Source organism: Lipophrys pholis (assembly GCF_963383615.2).
Source record: "Lipophrys pholis genome assembly, chromosome: 9".
NCBI classification, from domain to species: Eukaryota; Metazoa; Chordata; class Actinopteri; order Blenniiformes; family Blenniidae; genus Lipophrys; species Lipophrys pholis.
Window position 1 is genome coordinate 11,573,083 of NC_137639.1, and position 14,449 is coordinate 11,587,531.

The 14,449-nt window shown below is 40.7% G+C and overlaps 1 protein-coding gene across 1 annotated transcript in view; it reads left to right on the top strand.

Moving 5' to 3' along the window:
• The window catches only part of col14a1a (collagen, type XIV, alpha 1a), a 147,384-nt gene that overhangs the window by 36,099 nt on the left and 96,836 nt on the right, over positions 1 to 14,449 (top strand). The window contains exons 6-15 of the mRNA XM_080470929.1: positions 8,440 to 8,592; positions 8,692 to 8,811; positions 8,976 to 9,140; positions 9,612 to 9,776; positions 10,194 to 10,345; positions 11,259 to 11,388; positions 11,662 to 11,807; positions 11,896 to 12,025; positions 13,442 to 13,581; positions 14,112 to 14,238. Of these exons, the coding sequence (XP_080327055.1) occupies positions 8,440 to 8,592; positions 8,692 to 8,811; positions 8,976 to 9,140; positions 9,612 to 9,776; positions 10,194 to 10,345; positions 11,259 to 11,388; positions 11,662 to 11,807; positions 11,896 to 12,025; positions 13,442 to 13,581; positions 14,112 to 14,238 (1,428 nt within the window). The remainder of the gene's footprint in view (positions 1 to 8,439; positions 8,593 to 8,691; positions 8,812 to 8,975; positions 9,141 to 9,611; positions 9,777 to 10,193; positions 10,346 to 11,258; positions 11,389 to 11,661; positions 11,808 to 11,895; positions 12,026 to 13,441; positions 13,582 to 14,111; positions 14,239 to 14,449) is intronic.

Consider the following 14,449-nt stretch of genomic DNA (forward strand, 5'->3'; position numbering starts at 1 on the left):
TTTGACTGAGTACAGACGTAATCATTTACCAGTGCATTACTTCAAAAAGTAGTGTTTTTACAGGAAGACATACTTGATGACACTTTCTTGAACACAAGTTGTTTTGATCCACATTCAACAAACTCCAATGACATTGTTCAACTTTCTTCTTCCAGGGTGAAGTATATGAGAAGTTTATATTGTGGCTATTATCGGCTCCTGCATCCCACAGCTATACTGCGTTGTTCTGAATCTTGTTAATACTGTAATTAATTGAAAAGTGTGTCACTTTTTATGTGTTCTATCTTAAATTGGTCTCCTTAGAATAATGGTTCCGACAACTTGCTAGTATGCTCAATTGTGGGTATCTATTTAAGATGCTGTCCACATTTTCATTTTACGAGCACACCTACACACACGTACTATAGTTGAGATGGGAAGTACCAGAGTGTATTGATTTTAAGGACACCTTTCTGCTTTAACTCACAGAAAATGTTTGACGTAATAAACAGCAGTCAGGAGAGGTCGATCCTGTCATTATTATTACTCCTGATATTATATATTAAGAAGACATCTTGCATCTTGTTGACCGTCAAAATGACAGTTTAGCTACTATGAAATTTTATTTACATTTTCATTGATTCTCTGAAGTTAATCTCGCGCTGAGTAATATGTCAAAGTCAAACGTTTCAATTTTGTGAAACTGTCTGGGAATAAGTGTCCAATTATTACTGGGTATGATGACTCAGCTTTCTCCTGGTGGTTAGGTGCTCTTCTAAAAAGCCGCCTCACCGAGGAATCGCTTTGAAGAGACCAAAGGAAGAAAGCTCACTGATGTCTTGTCACTACAGTGCATCCATCGGTATGCCTGTCACCATCCTCAATGTTAATTCCAGACACTGAAACACAATCACAGTGGCGAGGGAAATAAAACTTAACTAGAGACTGAAATGACAGCACACTCTGTCTGATCCCCGGCTAAATAGGGGTCAGCAATAAATCAAGGCCGGCTGGAAAGAACTACTGTTAATGAGAACAGAGGAGGAAGCGGCTGGAGAAGTTTTTTGAACCGGACCAAGTATTTGTATGCATGTGTGTGTGTATATGGATGTGTTGCATCTCTGCATTTACTTGTTTGTGTGTTGTTCTTTCATTACTCTCCCGGCTCTATCCATGAGTCTGAGCGAGCGTGTTAGTTCCCCGGAGTATCAGATCACAAAGCAATCCGCTTTGCTCTAATTAATCTCGTCTCTTTGAGGAGGTTGTGTGGTTTACAGCGTGTGTGTCCTATGTGTGCTTGTGTATTGTTCCAACTTTTCCCCGCTACAGTTACTGGTACTCACTGGTCTCAGAGCAGCTCACTGTCTCCCTCCCTGCATGTCTGTCTTTGCTCGGTTCATTGCAGCCAACAGTGGCTCCCATTGTTGCAGTCACATTTTTAATACCCATTACTCCACTCCCACGAGTTAATTCAATTGTCTGGGAGGCACTTTTTTCCCACAGCTCTGCAGATTCCACCGTGGGCTGTGTAAAATGTGTCCAGTCTCTCTCTCTCTCTCTCTCTCTCTCTCTCTCTCTCTCTCTCTCTCTCTCTCTCTCTCTCTCGACGTGATCGTGTGCCAGTTACGCTGCGTGTACGTCCAACTGTGTGCTCGTGTATAAATAGACTCAATCAGACTCTTTTTTTGATCATGTGCTTCCACACAAATATGGTTCAGATGTAGTTCAGCCAACCTTGTGGTTTGCAATCAGTGAATATGGACACAAATCTGTGAATTCTGCTTGATGACTCGCGTTGTTTGAGAATTACTGGCTTCAGTACCGGTCTGTGCTTTTCCTTTGTAACTTTTTAAAAACTCCAAGCGTTGTAATATATTTTAATATAGTTTATAGTATTAACAGTTTTAAGACAGATGAATGTTATTCACTCTTTGCAGTTTAATACTGTTTTGACGTGATTGTAAGTGTCGAATGAGCAAAAGCTCATACACTCTGGATATGTCACCAATCCTACACAAGGCAAACACACAGTCAAACACACTCACATGCACACCAACTTGCTACCAATTAGCCCTAACTGCATGTTTTTAGATTGTACATGGTGAAAACACACGCATGCACAGGGAGGGAGATCATGCAAACGCCACATGGAAAAGCCAAGCCTGGACTCTAAACCATGACCTCCTGTCCAGCTTATGAGATGATAATATTCATCTAACATATTATTTTAAATGCAAAACCAGCCTGGGGGGGAGGGGGTCACGACAAATCAAAACATATTTAAAAATGTATTACCGTATTCAAAATGTCCACAACAGATTTCATTATCATTGTGTTGCAGGAAGGAATTGAGTTTTCTTTTTTTAACATGTTAAAAATAATTATAACACAAAATTTGCAACCCATTTTCACATTGTTTGTTTTGTTTACAGAAAATATACAGTGATGATCCAGAATCCTTTTGTACATTAAATTGGGCGTATTTCAGACCTCCTCCTCAATAAAAGTAAACGCACGAGAACTTGTTAGCTGGTAAATGATGGTAACGGCTTGTGTATATTTTAGTTGAAATGGACAAGCAATGTTGAAATGCTTTTAACAAATAAACTTCACTTCAACACAATGATCTTACCAGTTCAATTCATCGTGTAGGATGGGAGTTTTATATTATTTTATTTTTTATTCGGTGAGAAACTGTGTTTGTAGGTATTTATTTGCTTAGTCCATCTGAAGTTATATTTTGTGTACAGAGATGACAAAACTAGAAGTGAACCCCCCCTTCAAATAATAAGTTACGTAAAAAAAAAAGAACAGATTCACGTAATAAAATTGCATGGTACTTTGCTCTACATCAACCTCAATGCAATTGAAGGAATTTAACCAGACTACATTTTGTTTGCTCCACCAACACAACTCTTCAGTGCTAAATTCAACTATTACAACTCACTGAATTACTGACAGATTTTTTGCATAAATTGGGTAATATTGTAATTATTCAAATGAATGAAAAACAGAAAGTGCTAAACTCTATTTTGTATAGATAAACAAGTTATAGATTGTTTAGTTCACAAACATTTAACCTGGTAGTTTTATTAAAACCATGTTTGGGCGGGAATGGCTCGCATATTTGAGAGGAGAGCGAGACATTCTGACAGACATTCAAGTTTCCAGTCTGGGTTAACAACTATGTAGGTTTTAGCTCACTTAGCTACATTAAATAACACATAAATAGAATTCTGGGTACCAACACAACTCATGCACGCAAAAACACTTGCTCAGATATCAACCATCGCTCTACCTTCCAAAATTGAAAAAAATGAAAATACTAGCTCAGTTTCCATGGTAGAAGAAGAAACTTCAACATAATAGGCAAGTGAAGATAAAATCACAAAGTTCTGTTTTGTTGAGTGAAAAGTGTTTTCTGCCTAGCCAGAAAAGTGTCATTGGATGATGAAAATAAAACAAGCTGTTCATTTGCATTAATACGATTTGGCATATAATTGAGGTCTGGGTATATCGTTCTAGTATGGTCATAACTTTAAATTCAAACTCTTGATTACATTTTCATAGCAAACCTAGTAAAGAATGTGCATACATTGATGTTGTGTTCTGATTTAGTTTTCTCCAACTGAGCAACACATAGGGTATAACAAAGAGTCCCATGTTGAGGCCTGCCACTACACTTTGTTGAAAGACCTCAGTTCCAGCCGAAGCCTGCCTCTTATTAGTTAGCCACAGAGGTATGTGATGGATGAGTGTAGAGAGGCGGAGAGGAACAGTGTCGAGCAACTGTAGAGTTCAATACAGGAACAACTTGGCACCACAGAAATTGTCAGTATCTTCATGGTATTTCACCCAAATGCACTTTGTCTTTTCAGCATTAGTCTTTCTCTCTTCCACACTCTTTTCTTGCGCCGTACTGAAATGCAGTCCACAGTTCACCGCGGTAAAAGCACTTCGACATGCAGCAAAGATGCTTGTCGAGAAGAGAAAAGGGGGAACGAGAGATGGAGTTGAGTAAAAGGAAAGCAGATGGGGCTTATGGGGACCAGAGGTAACTTTCAATAGCCTGCTGTTGTCTGGCAGTCAAGCAGAGAGCAGAGAATGGAGGAACACGCTATCTGACATCTGCTGTGATTAAAACACTAATATGAGTGTAAGTCGATCCCTTTTTGTTTGACTCTTCGATTTACACTTGTTCCCTATCTGAACTGTTTCTGTTCGGCATTGACCCGTGTAAGGATAGCAGAGGTAAACTTAATGCGGCTCCAGTCAAAGTTTTTGTGTTTGAAGTTTGCACGTTCTCCCTCTGCATACGTGATGTTTTCCATTTCGATGAGTTCAGGCGTCTGCAGCCACAGACGACTCTTTAGCCCGTCGGTAGCGGCTCGCTGCAGCATTCACAAAATCTTTGTGAAACATTTTTATCAAGCAATCTTTCAGAGGTCTTGTAGTTCGAAGTGACAAATGTGACACTTGTATCATAGAACGGTTCAATAGTTTGTCAACTAAAATACATGTCACCTCCTACTATGTCACCAGCCCGCTGCATTTCACTGCAGGTGATAAATGTTGGGTTTCCAACCCCACATCTCAGTGGGCTAAGCATGAATGATTCCAAATAAAGGAAAGCCTCGAAAGTAAATAGAGTTTTATCCAACATGGACAGACTCATTTGCTTTCGCTGCCACTGCTGGTTGGATATGTGGGAAGATCTTAGTAAACAACAAAAGAGAGATGTTGGAAAAGCTGAATTACTAAAATGGCCCAAACAGCTGAAAACAGAAATAAAACACACACGTTTCTTAATTGTAGCTCTCAAGTATCATGAATGACCTGATCAACCCACCCACCCCTGCACACACACTCCGTTTTTCCGACACACTCCAACCTCAACAGCACATTACTAGACTCAGCAGACACACAGCTTCCTGAACCTCCACAACACCTGAAGAGACTCTGGAAGCAGGCACTAAAATATTTTTCACACATTGTTTTACACTTATAAATTATTATCAATGGCTTTGTTTTCACTACTCACGTTGGATTTACCCGTTGGTCTGTGGTTTTAACTGCAACCCCATGAAGCACTTTCAGATATACCATAGGATGCACCATACCTCACTCACAGCTGGAATCAGCTTCAGTCGTCACAACTCTTAACTTGGATGAAGTCGGTATAAAAGGGAAATAATGAATATTGTTCTTCTTAAAATGTAACCGAGTGGCGGATACGTCTGTACTTTACGTGAAATAGAGTAACTCAGTTGCATATACTGTATGTGGTAGCGTTAGACTTGATTACAAGATAATTGAATCCATACTGAGAAGTGAAAAACTTGCACCACAATAATCTGTGAGATGTTTGCAGAGGTTTGAACTTGACGTGTGATCATCTTATTGAAGCTGCTTGTCTTAATAATGTTAAAGATCATCATTTATATGCTCCCTCCAAAGCTTCTCTTAGGAGCTCTGCAAAAAAAAAAGCTGTTTGGGGTTAAAGATTAATCAACATGAGCTACTTTTTCAGATTTTATTACATTTTTTTCAGATTGCTGTGAACTGAGGCCAGTCACAGCTCTCTGCCTGTCCTGTGACTCTGAGCTTCAGAGCACGCTGACTGTTTGGTGTTTTCAATTGCATGAAAGGCGATGATTTAGGTCTGACTGGAGACAGACATGTAATAGGAGCATCTCTTTGTCCAAATGGCTCTTTTAGAGGCACAGCTGTTGGACATAGGCTTTTTATTGTCAGTAATATCTGGGCATTTTGATACTTTGATAGTAGATCTGCCTAATGTTCAAAAAAGATATGAGAAGATTCTTTCCACAATATGTGCGCCTTAGTTTTCCTTTGTTACTCAGTTTTAATTGAATAACAGAGAAGCGATTTTATGTTTTTTTTTGGTTGATTACTTGTTAATTATCACAGAGAACGAGAAACATTCATCAAAAAGGGTATTTTATTCAATGGTCTGATTGTGGCTCTCGAGCTGGGTAGCTGCTTTCCAGGTCCTGTGGGAATGAATGACAGCAACTGGCTTCTTGAAGGGAAAAAGACCCCTTAAAGTCACCCAAACAGGCTGTTTACAGACGTCCGCAGGAGTAATGTGAAGGACAGGAGCAGCCTTGATTACTGGTTCAGATTTAAAACACCAGCATTATGCCTCGTTGACATTCTCACCACCTCGGCAACAATAGACCTGGGAATGGCCAGCGAACTGTAATTAGCTGTAATTAGCAGCCCTCTAATCCTCTGTTTACCACCTCCTTCGTCAGAGTTAATGGCTTTTCACGTTTAAGAGTATCTCACTCTCCTTCTCTGACTCTGTCTGTCTTTACCATTCGTTTCCAACACCTTACTATTTAGCCGCAGTGTCAACAGCTGTTTCTATAGATACTAACCTATGAATGCTTCTCATTTTGACTCAAAGAATAGTTGCTAAGCTGAACTGCGTGTGTGTGTGTGTGTGTGTGTGTGTGTGTGTGTGTGTGTGTGTGTGTGTGTGTGTGTGTGTGTGTGTGTGTGTGTGTGTGTGTGTGTGTGTGTGTGTATATTTTGTCTAAAGAAGCCCTTTCCAGTGCTTGGGTATGGTTGTTGAGATATATTCTTTAACCTTAAAGCTTCTTTTAAAGGCCATGTTTGTTTGTTTTTGGCAAGAAGAGCATCTCTACAAAGATTCATCTTAATGCTCTTTGGCCTTGTAGCTTTTTGCCATTTTACTGAAACCCCATCTTCTCTTCTCTTCTCTTCTCTTCTCTTCTCTTCTCTTCTCTTCTCTTCTCTTCTCTTCTCTTCTCTTCTCTTCTCTTCTCTTCTCTTCTCTTCTCTTTTCTCTTCTCTTTTCTCTTCTCTTCTCTTCTCTTTTCTCTTCTCTTCTCTTCTCTGTATTCATTCTCGTGCTGCTTTATAAAAGTATTGATGCATTTTGCAAATCCAAGATTGTCGTCAGCTTGCTCTCGACCTTGTTGTCTTCTCTTCTCTCCTTCATCTGCTGCCTGCAGCAGATGGATGGTTCAAAGACAGCAGACAGCAGACAGACGGCTACGTCTGGGGAAAAAAAAAAAAAAGCCTTCTTCTGGAAACAGATACCTGTGCCTTATCATTACTTGATTTTCTTTTTAAATGTTTTTTCAACAATGATTGCTAAATTTCCACAGTATATTAGTGAAAAAGATCAATATTCCCATGTTTTTCCTGCGTGTACAGCATTTTGTTCACGCAAATCTGAAGTGATCCGAGCAGTACCATCAATAATCTCAGAAGACCATCACCAAACCTCTATTGTGGGAAATCAAAGCTCTCTCCCTGATGTAGTCGTGAAGATATTCGAAACGCATACTTCCTGTTCAGCAGTGGCTGAATTATCCACACGGATGCATATTGTATCTCTAGACTCCATAATCCATATCTTGATAGTTTAAACGTACAACTCCAAACACACTGGAAAAGCAATAATTCATGTTTGCAACAGTCAGCATTTTCTGTAATGGCTTTTCCTCATTAAGAGACAAATGTTCAACTTCATCAGCATGTTGTGGCTTATTCCCTCCTATATTTGTGGATGGAAAAGTGATTTATGATGCGACTTATAGAGGATTTATCCATTTTTATTATATTGTATTATGTGGGATGACAACATAAGCAGGTATAGAATTATGATGAATGAATGAACAGATAGGAATTAGTGTGTGTGTGTGTGTGTGTGTGTGTGTGTGTGTGTGTGTGTGTGTGTGTGTGTGTGTGTGTGTGTGTGTGTGTGTGTAAGTGAATGTGTGTGTTTGTGTACAACAAGAAAGCGCACATTATGTGAATTACTCCATTTTATGTGAAGAGATATCAAGAGCAGAGGACAGTTGAAGTTTGACAAACCTGTGCGTGTGCGTGCATGCCTGCGTGCGTGATTGTGTGCATGTGCATAAGATTACTTCAATAGTATTGACTCGTAGACTCATGTCTACACTCAGTTTTGGATTCAGCAGCAGAAGCGCCCTTAAAAGGATTTCTCACATATAAAGTGAGTCAGTTTTCCAATATCATGGTTGGAGATTAATACCGGCAACCAGGTTGAAGAAAATACTGAAGAAAAAGTTTTGAACAAAAGTTCAAAGGACGTTCTCAGGATGCAACTTTTCCTTTATGTAGTATTCTGTACATGTTGTTAGAAAAGATCAAAAGAAAATATGCAGAAGATTGTGTGTTTGTGTCATTGAGATGTTTCAAATGTTTTATATTGCATGGCCTTTGTTCAATAAAGAATATATGAACCTGCCTATACTTAAACATTTAGTGTGTCTTTTTTTCCCCTTGAAAAACCCATACATCCTGATTGAAAACACTGTGATCTGATCTTTTCACTCTTTACTTTCCACTTCACCCTATGTCTTCTTCTCCTGTTCCTGTGCTGAAGTAGGCAACTGGAATTCATGCCGCTCTGTTTTTCTCTTTCATCTCATCTAGTTCAGTTTGTGTGCCACACCGAGGCCATTGCAGATATCGTGATCCTGGTGGACGGCTCCTGGAGTATCGGTCGCATCAACTTCCGGCTGGTCCGTATGTTCTTGGAAAATCTGGTCAACGCCTTTGATGTCGGCATCAATAAGACGAGAATCGGTAGGTCACGGCGACTTTCAATGGTTGAACAGATGGGAGAGTCCTGTGACCAATATGTTTGTAATGACAAGGTGTGTGTATGTAAATGTGTGTTTGTAGGTCTGGCTCAGTACAGCGGTGATCCCAGGATAGAGTGGCATTTGAATGCTTTTTCTACCAAAGATGCCGTCATTGATGCTGTGAAGAACCTGCCTTACAAAGGAGGAAATACCCTCACAGGTGCTTTAATCTCCTCTGCTTTTCTGATCAAGTAGAATCTGATAGAATTGTACTCTGAATACTTGCTATTTCGCTGTAATCATTGATCTTGTTCTTTTATTCTGTATCTACTTTCTTCTGCATTTTTTATTTTCTTGTACGATTATCTCTGTCACACTCCACAGGCCTCGCGCTGACTTTTATATGGGAAAACTGTTTTAAACCTGAATCTGGCTCACGTCTCGGTGTACCTAAGATCGGGATCCTAATCACAGACGGGAAGTCCCAAGATGATGTCATACCACCTGCAGAGAGTCTGCGAAAAGCTGGCGTTGAGCTTTTTGCCATCGGTTAGAATCGACATGCACACATAAACACCAGCACAGAGGAGAAGAAGCCTTGATAGAGGCCACAACACTGCTTTCAACCTCAGAATTCTTCAGGCATTGGTGCATTTGTATACATTTAATTGTCAATGACATGTCATGACCACAGATTATATTACTAAACAGTTGCACCAAAGATTGACATTGCTTGTGTCTTGATTTTATAAAAATGGTTAGAATGTATCATACATTGGCACTTTGAATTGAACACATATTGAGGAACAGTAGTAATTATTAATGTCGAGGAGGCAGTCAGAACACTGTGTAACTTTTTACAATTCATGAAATTAATGCCGTTTAAAAACATTTTGACTACTTTCAAGAATACATTTTTTCACCATGCCCAAGAATTCATTTTTCATTTTCCAAGTATTTCAACGAGAGCTGCTATAAGGGGTTTTATTTTGACAATCATGTGCGCTTATACTTTTCCAGGTGTGAAAAATGCCGATGAGAATGAGTTGCGCTCCATCGCCACAGAGCCACACAACACTCACGTCTACAATGTGGCCGACTTCAACATCATGAGCTCCATCGTGGAGGGACTGACCAGAACAGTGTGTGAACAGGTGGAGCAACAGGACAAAGATATCAAGCTGAGTAAGCAGAGAGCAAAGAGGAAAAGACAAATAGTTTTAATGTTTGTACATTGTATGGTATGGTATTTTATTCATCAGTGGGAGGAAGGAGGAAAACCACACAGATTGTGAGTTGTTACAGCTGTATTCCAGCTGCTATTGTTCAAGTGAACAATATATAGCATGCTGTGTTTGTCTGTCCATTTACCTACCAGTCCATCTTATATACCGCTTCATCCAATGCAGGATAACAGCTAACAATAGGTGAAGGCAGAGTACACTCTGGACAAGTTGCCAGTTAATCACAGGGCAAAAACAAAAAAGAGAGAATTTACAGACTAACTTGAACCAGACTTTATCAAGTCACCTATCCAAAATGATGAAGGCTCGTCGAATTAAAACTTCAGTCACATGCCGTGCTCTTTTCCTTTTTCCCCAGAACTTCCACTGGAGGTAATAGGAGCACCATTTGACCTGGAGACATCACACGTCACAGCCCGGAGCTTTCGAGTGTCGTGGAGCCATGCCCCAGGAAACGTAGAGAAATACAGGGTGGTTTATTATCCGGCTCAGGGAGGGGAGCCTCAGGAGGTAAAAAGCCTGCACTTTGCTGTGAACGCCACAATATCCACTGCACTCAAGTGTTTTTCCAGGTCGAATTGGGAAACCCTGAGGAAGTCAACAAGGAAGATGCTAGACAATGATTTATTGCAACATAAACTGAAAGAACAAACTCAGCATTGCAACCACAAAGCTCAGAACTCTGAGATGCAGCTATGCATGCATGTGTGCATGAACTATAAAAATCACTGCAGCCAGTAGGAGCAGAGAAAGGTGGGCACGCTATGCTTTTCCATCATATTTACTGCACCTGTGAGAATTATCTGGGTCGGTTTATAGTTTGGGATCAGTTTTTCCTTCAGACACTGGTGGTATCATTTAGCCCAACCTTTCACTTTCATCTCACCCTTTACGGCTCCCAGGATCAGCCATGCAGGTGACAAAGACTCACTAGAAATTATATTGTGGCCGGCACCTGCATGATTTAATTTTTCTTTTTCAATGAATGTGACCACAGAAACCATAAAATCTTTGCTTAGCTGGGTTTACAGGGGCCAGATGTTGTGGAGCTGCATGCGAGGAGACCTTTCCAGCTGGCTGAGGCCAGACCTCATCTCTATCTCAACTCTCATCCTTTCATTCCTGCATGCATAAGAATCTAGCTTTAGGCATTTGTGCTTCATCCTATTCAATGAATTGATTGTTTCTACCCTCCTTTCCCTTCTTGTTTCAATCCTTTTCTCCCAATCTCATCCTTCTGCTCACCCATTTGTCTTTTCCATCCTTCACACGCATTTTTCCCCCCTGATTTCCATTTTCTCCACCATTCTTTGTCTCTCTACCCCCTCCTTCGTGGTTTTCTCATCCATTTCTGCACTTTCGTCCCCTCCATCCATCTTTCACACTCCGCTCTCCTCCCCGGACTCGCCCTCCTTCACCCCAGGCTGTGGTGGACGGCAGCGAGACTTCACTGGTGCTGCAGCATCTAAGCTCTCTCACCAAGTACCAGCTGGCTGTGTTTGCTGTGTATGCGAACGAGGCAAGCGAGGCTCTGCGAGGATCCGAAACAACCCGTAAGTTGATTCTTAAACATAAACACACGCGTGGAAATGTTCGTACAAAGCCCCGCGCCAACTCTTCCGTCAACATTTAAGAGCACGAGTTAATGATGGAAGCTCAGAAGTCTGGAAGCCAGACATCATTCGAGCAGACATAAGACACGCATCTACAAAAGTGTCATGCTGCTCTAAAAATGTATTATTGAAGGATAGAAACATTATTCATGTGATTCCCTCTTGAATGAAATGTGTGTATATCTATGTGTGGTCGTGTGTGTTTGTGCACAGTGGCACTTCCCACTGTCACCGGCCTCCAGCTGTCCGACACCACCTACAACACCATGAAAGCAAGATGGGACAGTGTGGAGGGAGTCTCTGGCTACATGCTGCTGTACACTCCGCTAACAGATGACAAAGATATGGAAGAGAAGGAGGTAATCAGGATTTCTTTGGGGAAGAAATCCACTTTTCGTCCACAGTTTTAACTGCTCAATGCATGCGTTTGTACCTCTTTGTCCACAGATCAAGTTGTCGGATGCAGTTACAGAGCTGGAGCTGGATGGATTGGTACCTCACACTGAATACACGGTCACTGTTTATGCCATGTATGGAGACGAGGCCAGCGATCCCATTACGAACCAGGAAACCACATGTGAGCAATGCACAAAGTCTTCGGCCATTTTCATCTTTCATCCTAACATCCTACACTGAAACAACTTGCATACCTTTGTAGGAATAAAGTTTATAAGTTTAGAAATATTGAAGTTTACTTCAACATGACCCTGTTAATATCTTTTAAAAATAACATTAGGACTTACACCCATGAGCCCAGTGTTCAAAGAGAAAGTAAAGCAACATATATTTCATTATAACATAAAGAAAACTGTTTTGTTGAACTTTACAAAATAGCAGCTGTGTGACAACTTCATGTTCTGTTTAATATGGTCAAACTGCACACAGGTGGAAAATTCCTTCCAAAATAATTATGTATTAGTAGAATTTTCTGTGTGTTGCGTTTCCCAACAATATCTTAAAGATTCTTTTTTAAATTAGAGTGAATGTGTAACAAGGCGTCTGATATAAAGTCCCAGATTCTCTGAAATGACCCAAACATGAGACTCACGAGGTGCTTTAGAACATAACTTTTATTACCTAAAAAAGACACTCGGAGGTAGGATTTCACACCGAAAACACCAGAAATTCTAAAACATGGCACAATAGTGTTGAATAAATAGATGGGTAAAATAAATGAACGGAATAAAGTTTATGACTTTGGACATGGCTGACAGAGAGCTACAGTTAAGTGTTTTGTTTGGTCTTTTCTGAGGCTTTACGTATTTATTCTCGCCACATTTTCTATATGTGTCAACCCTCCATGGTTCCCTGTGCTTCAGCTCTCACACCATTGTTTTCATTGTTCTTGTTTTATGATTTATGCTGCTTGGTTTATGGTTTTAGTTTTTTAGCATGTGTCATGTTGTGGCTATGTCAGTGTCTGCCCTTCAGCTGGGTCTTTGCCTTCAGGTGCCAAGATGTCTCATTATCTTTGATTGTTCTCCGCTGTGTCTCATTGTCCCTCCGCTCTCTGTGCTTTCATGTGCCGTGCTGAGAGTTTGCCAGTTCTGTCTGGTGCACCACAACTTTGGCACTTTTTTCTGATGACCCTTATCTATTTTTTTGAGGGGGAGGATCTTGTCTTAGACTAAACTCTGTCGGCATGGGAGGCTGGACCGACCGACTAAGAATAAAAAGCCATAGTAATAACGGTCTTAACACAAACTTACTAAACACACAGACACTCAGGTGGGAAATATGAAGGATGCAGATAGAGGGTTGGATTTAAAAGTATTGTGACTGTAGATAATGTAGCAGTAAACGTAACAAGATGCTCACACACAGAACAAAACTCTTGAAGGTGAAATACAAGTGCACACAGCAAAATATGAACACGAGGGCATCTAAAATTTGTGTCAGGACAAAGTATGTCCTTTCTTTTGGGCCTGTACTAATCTCAAGAACCCTTCAAACACTCATCAATTGCTTGCTTTCACTCCCTCTTTTCCTCCAGTGCCGCTGCCTCCTCCCAGCAACCTCCAGTTCTCCGACATCACTCACAACTCAGCTCACATCAGCTGGGATCCTGCGCCCAGTGGAGTCAAAGGCTACCGCATCATGTGGGTCAAGACAGACGGACTAGAAACAGAAGTGGTGCGTGCTGTGTGCGTGTGATTAATGCCTTTAAAATGTGGAGTACTAGTTGATCTTTTGACAGCCTCTTGCATCTGAGGGTATCTGTGTCTGAATGAGGAAAGATTAGTAGTAGAAATAACGGGGGTAAGGAATACAGAGGAAATTAATTACAGGGCTTAACAGTATGTGAGTGTCAGGTCGAAATTACTATTGAGCACCGATATAAATCATCTTGGAAATTGCACAGATATTGTAGTCACCCATTTGGACACAATGTGTGCGTTTCAGTGCACAACTTGAATGCCTGTGTGGAGTGTTGCTTGCGAATCAGAGCTTGTTGTTGCTAAAGGTCACTCTTCCGGAAATGCTTAATTCGCTTTGGCAGTATTGTACACACCAGGAATCAGAGAAAATCACTACAAAGAACTTGAGTGGCCTTGGAGCCTTTTGAGCTGATTGTGATTGAAGTGTTCTTTATTTATTTTTTTCCCAGACACAACAGCGTGTTTTTCATGGAATGTGTGGTATTATATGTGCGTGTCCTGCAGGTGGAGGTGGGTCCTCTGAGTTCTTATGACCTCGACGAGCTGACATCTCTGATGGAGTACTCGGTGGCCATCTTTGCCCTTTACAGCGACGGCCAATCTGAGCCACTCACTGACGGGTTCACCACAAGTAAGACACTGTCACATTACAGGAAGAACACACAAAGAAATCGCGAGACAGTGTAGAAAGCTTAGTGGTCAGTAAGTTCACGAACTTTTTGTATCTTCTGCCAACATATTTTGACAAATATAGGTTACCACCAGTGGTGCAGTCATTCTTTTTTTTTTGGTCTTTTTTTTATGTCTGAATTTGTAGTACTCAGTGGTGTTATTTCATTCCT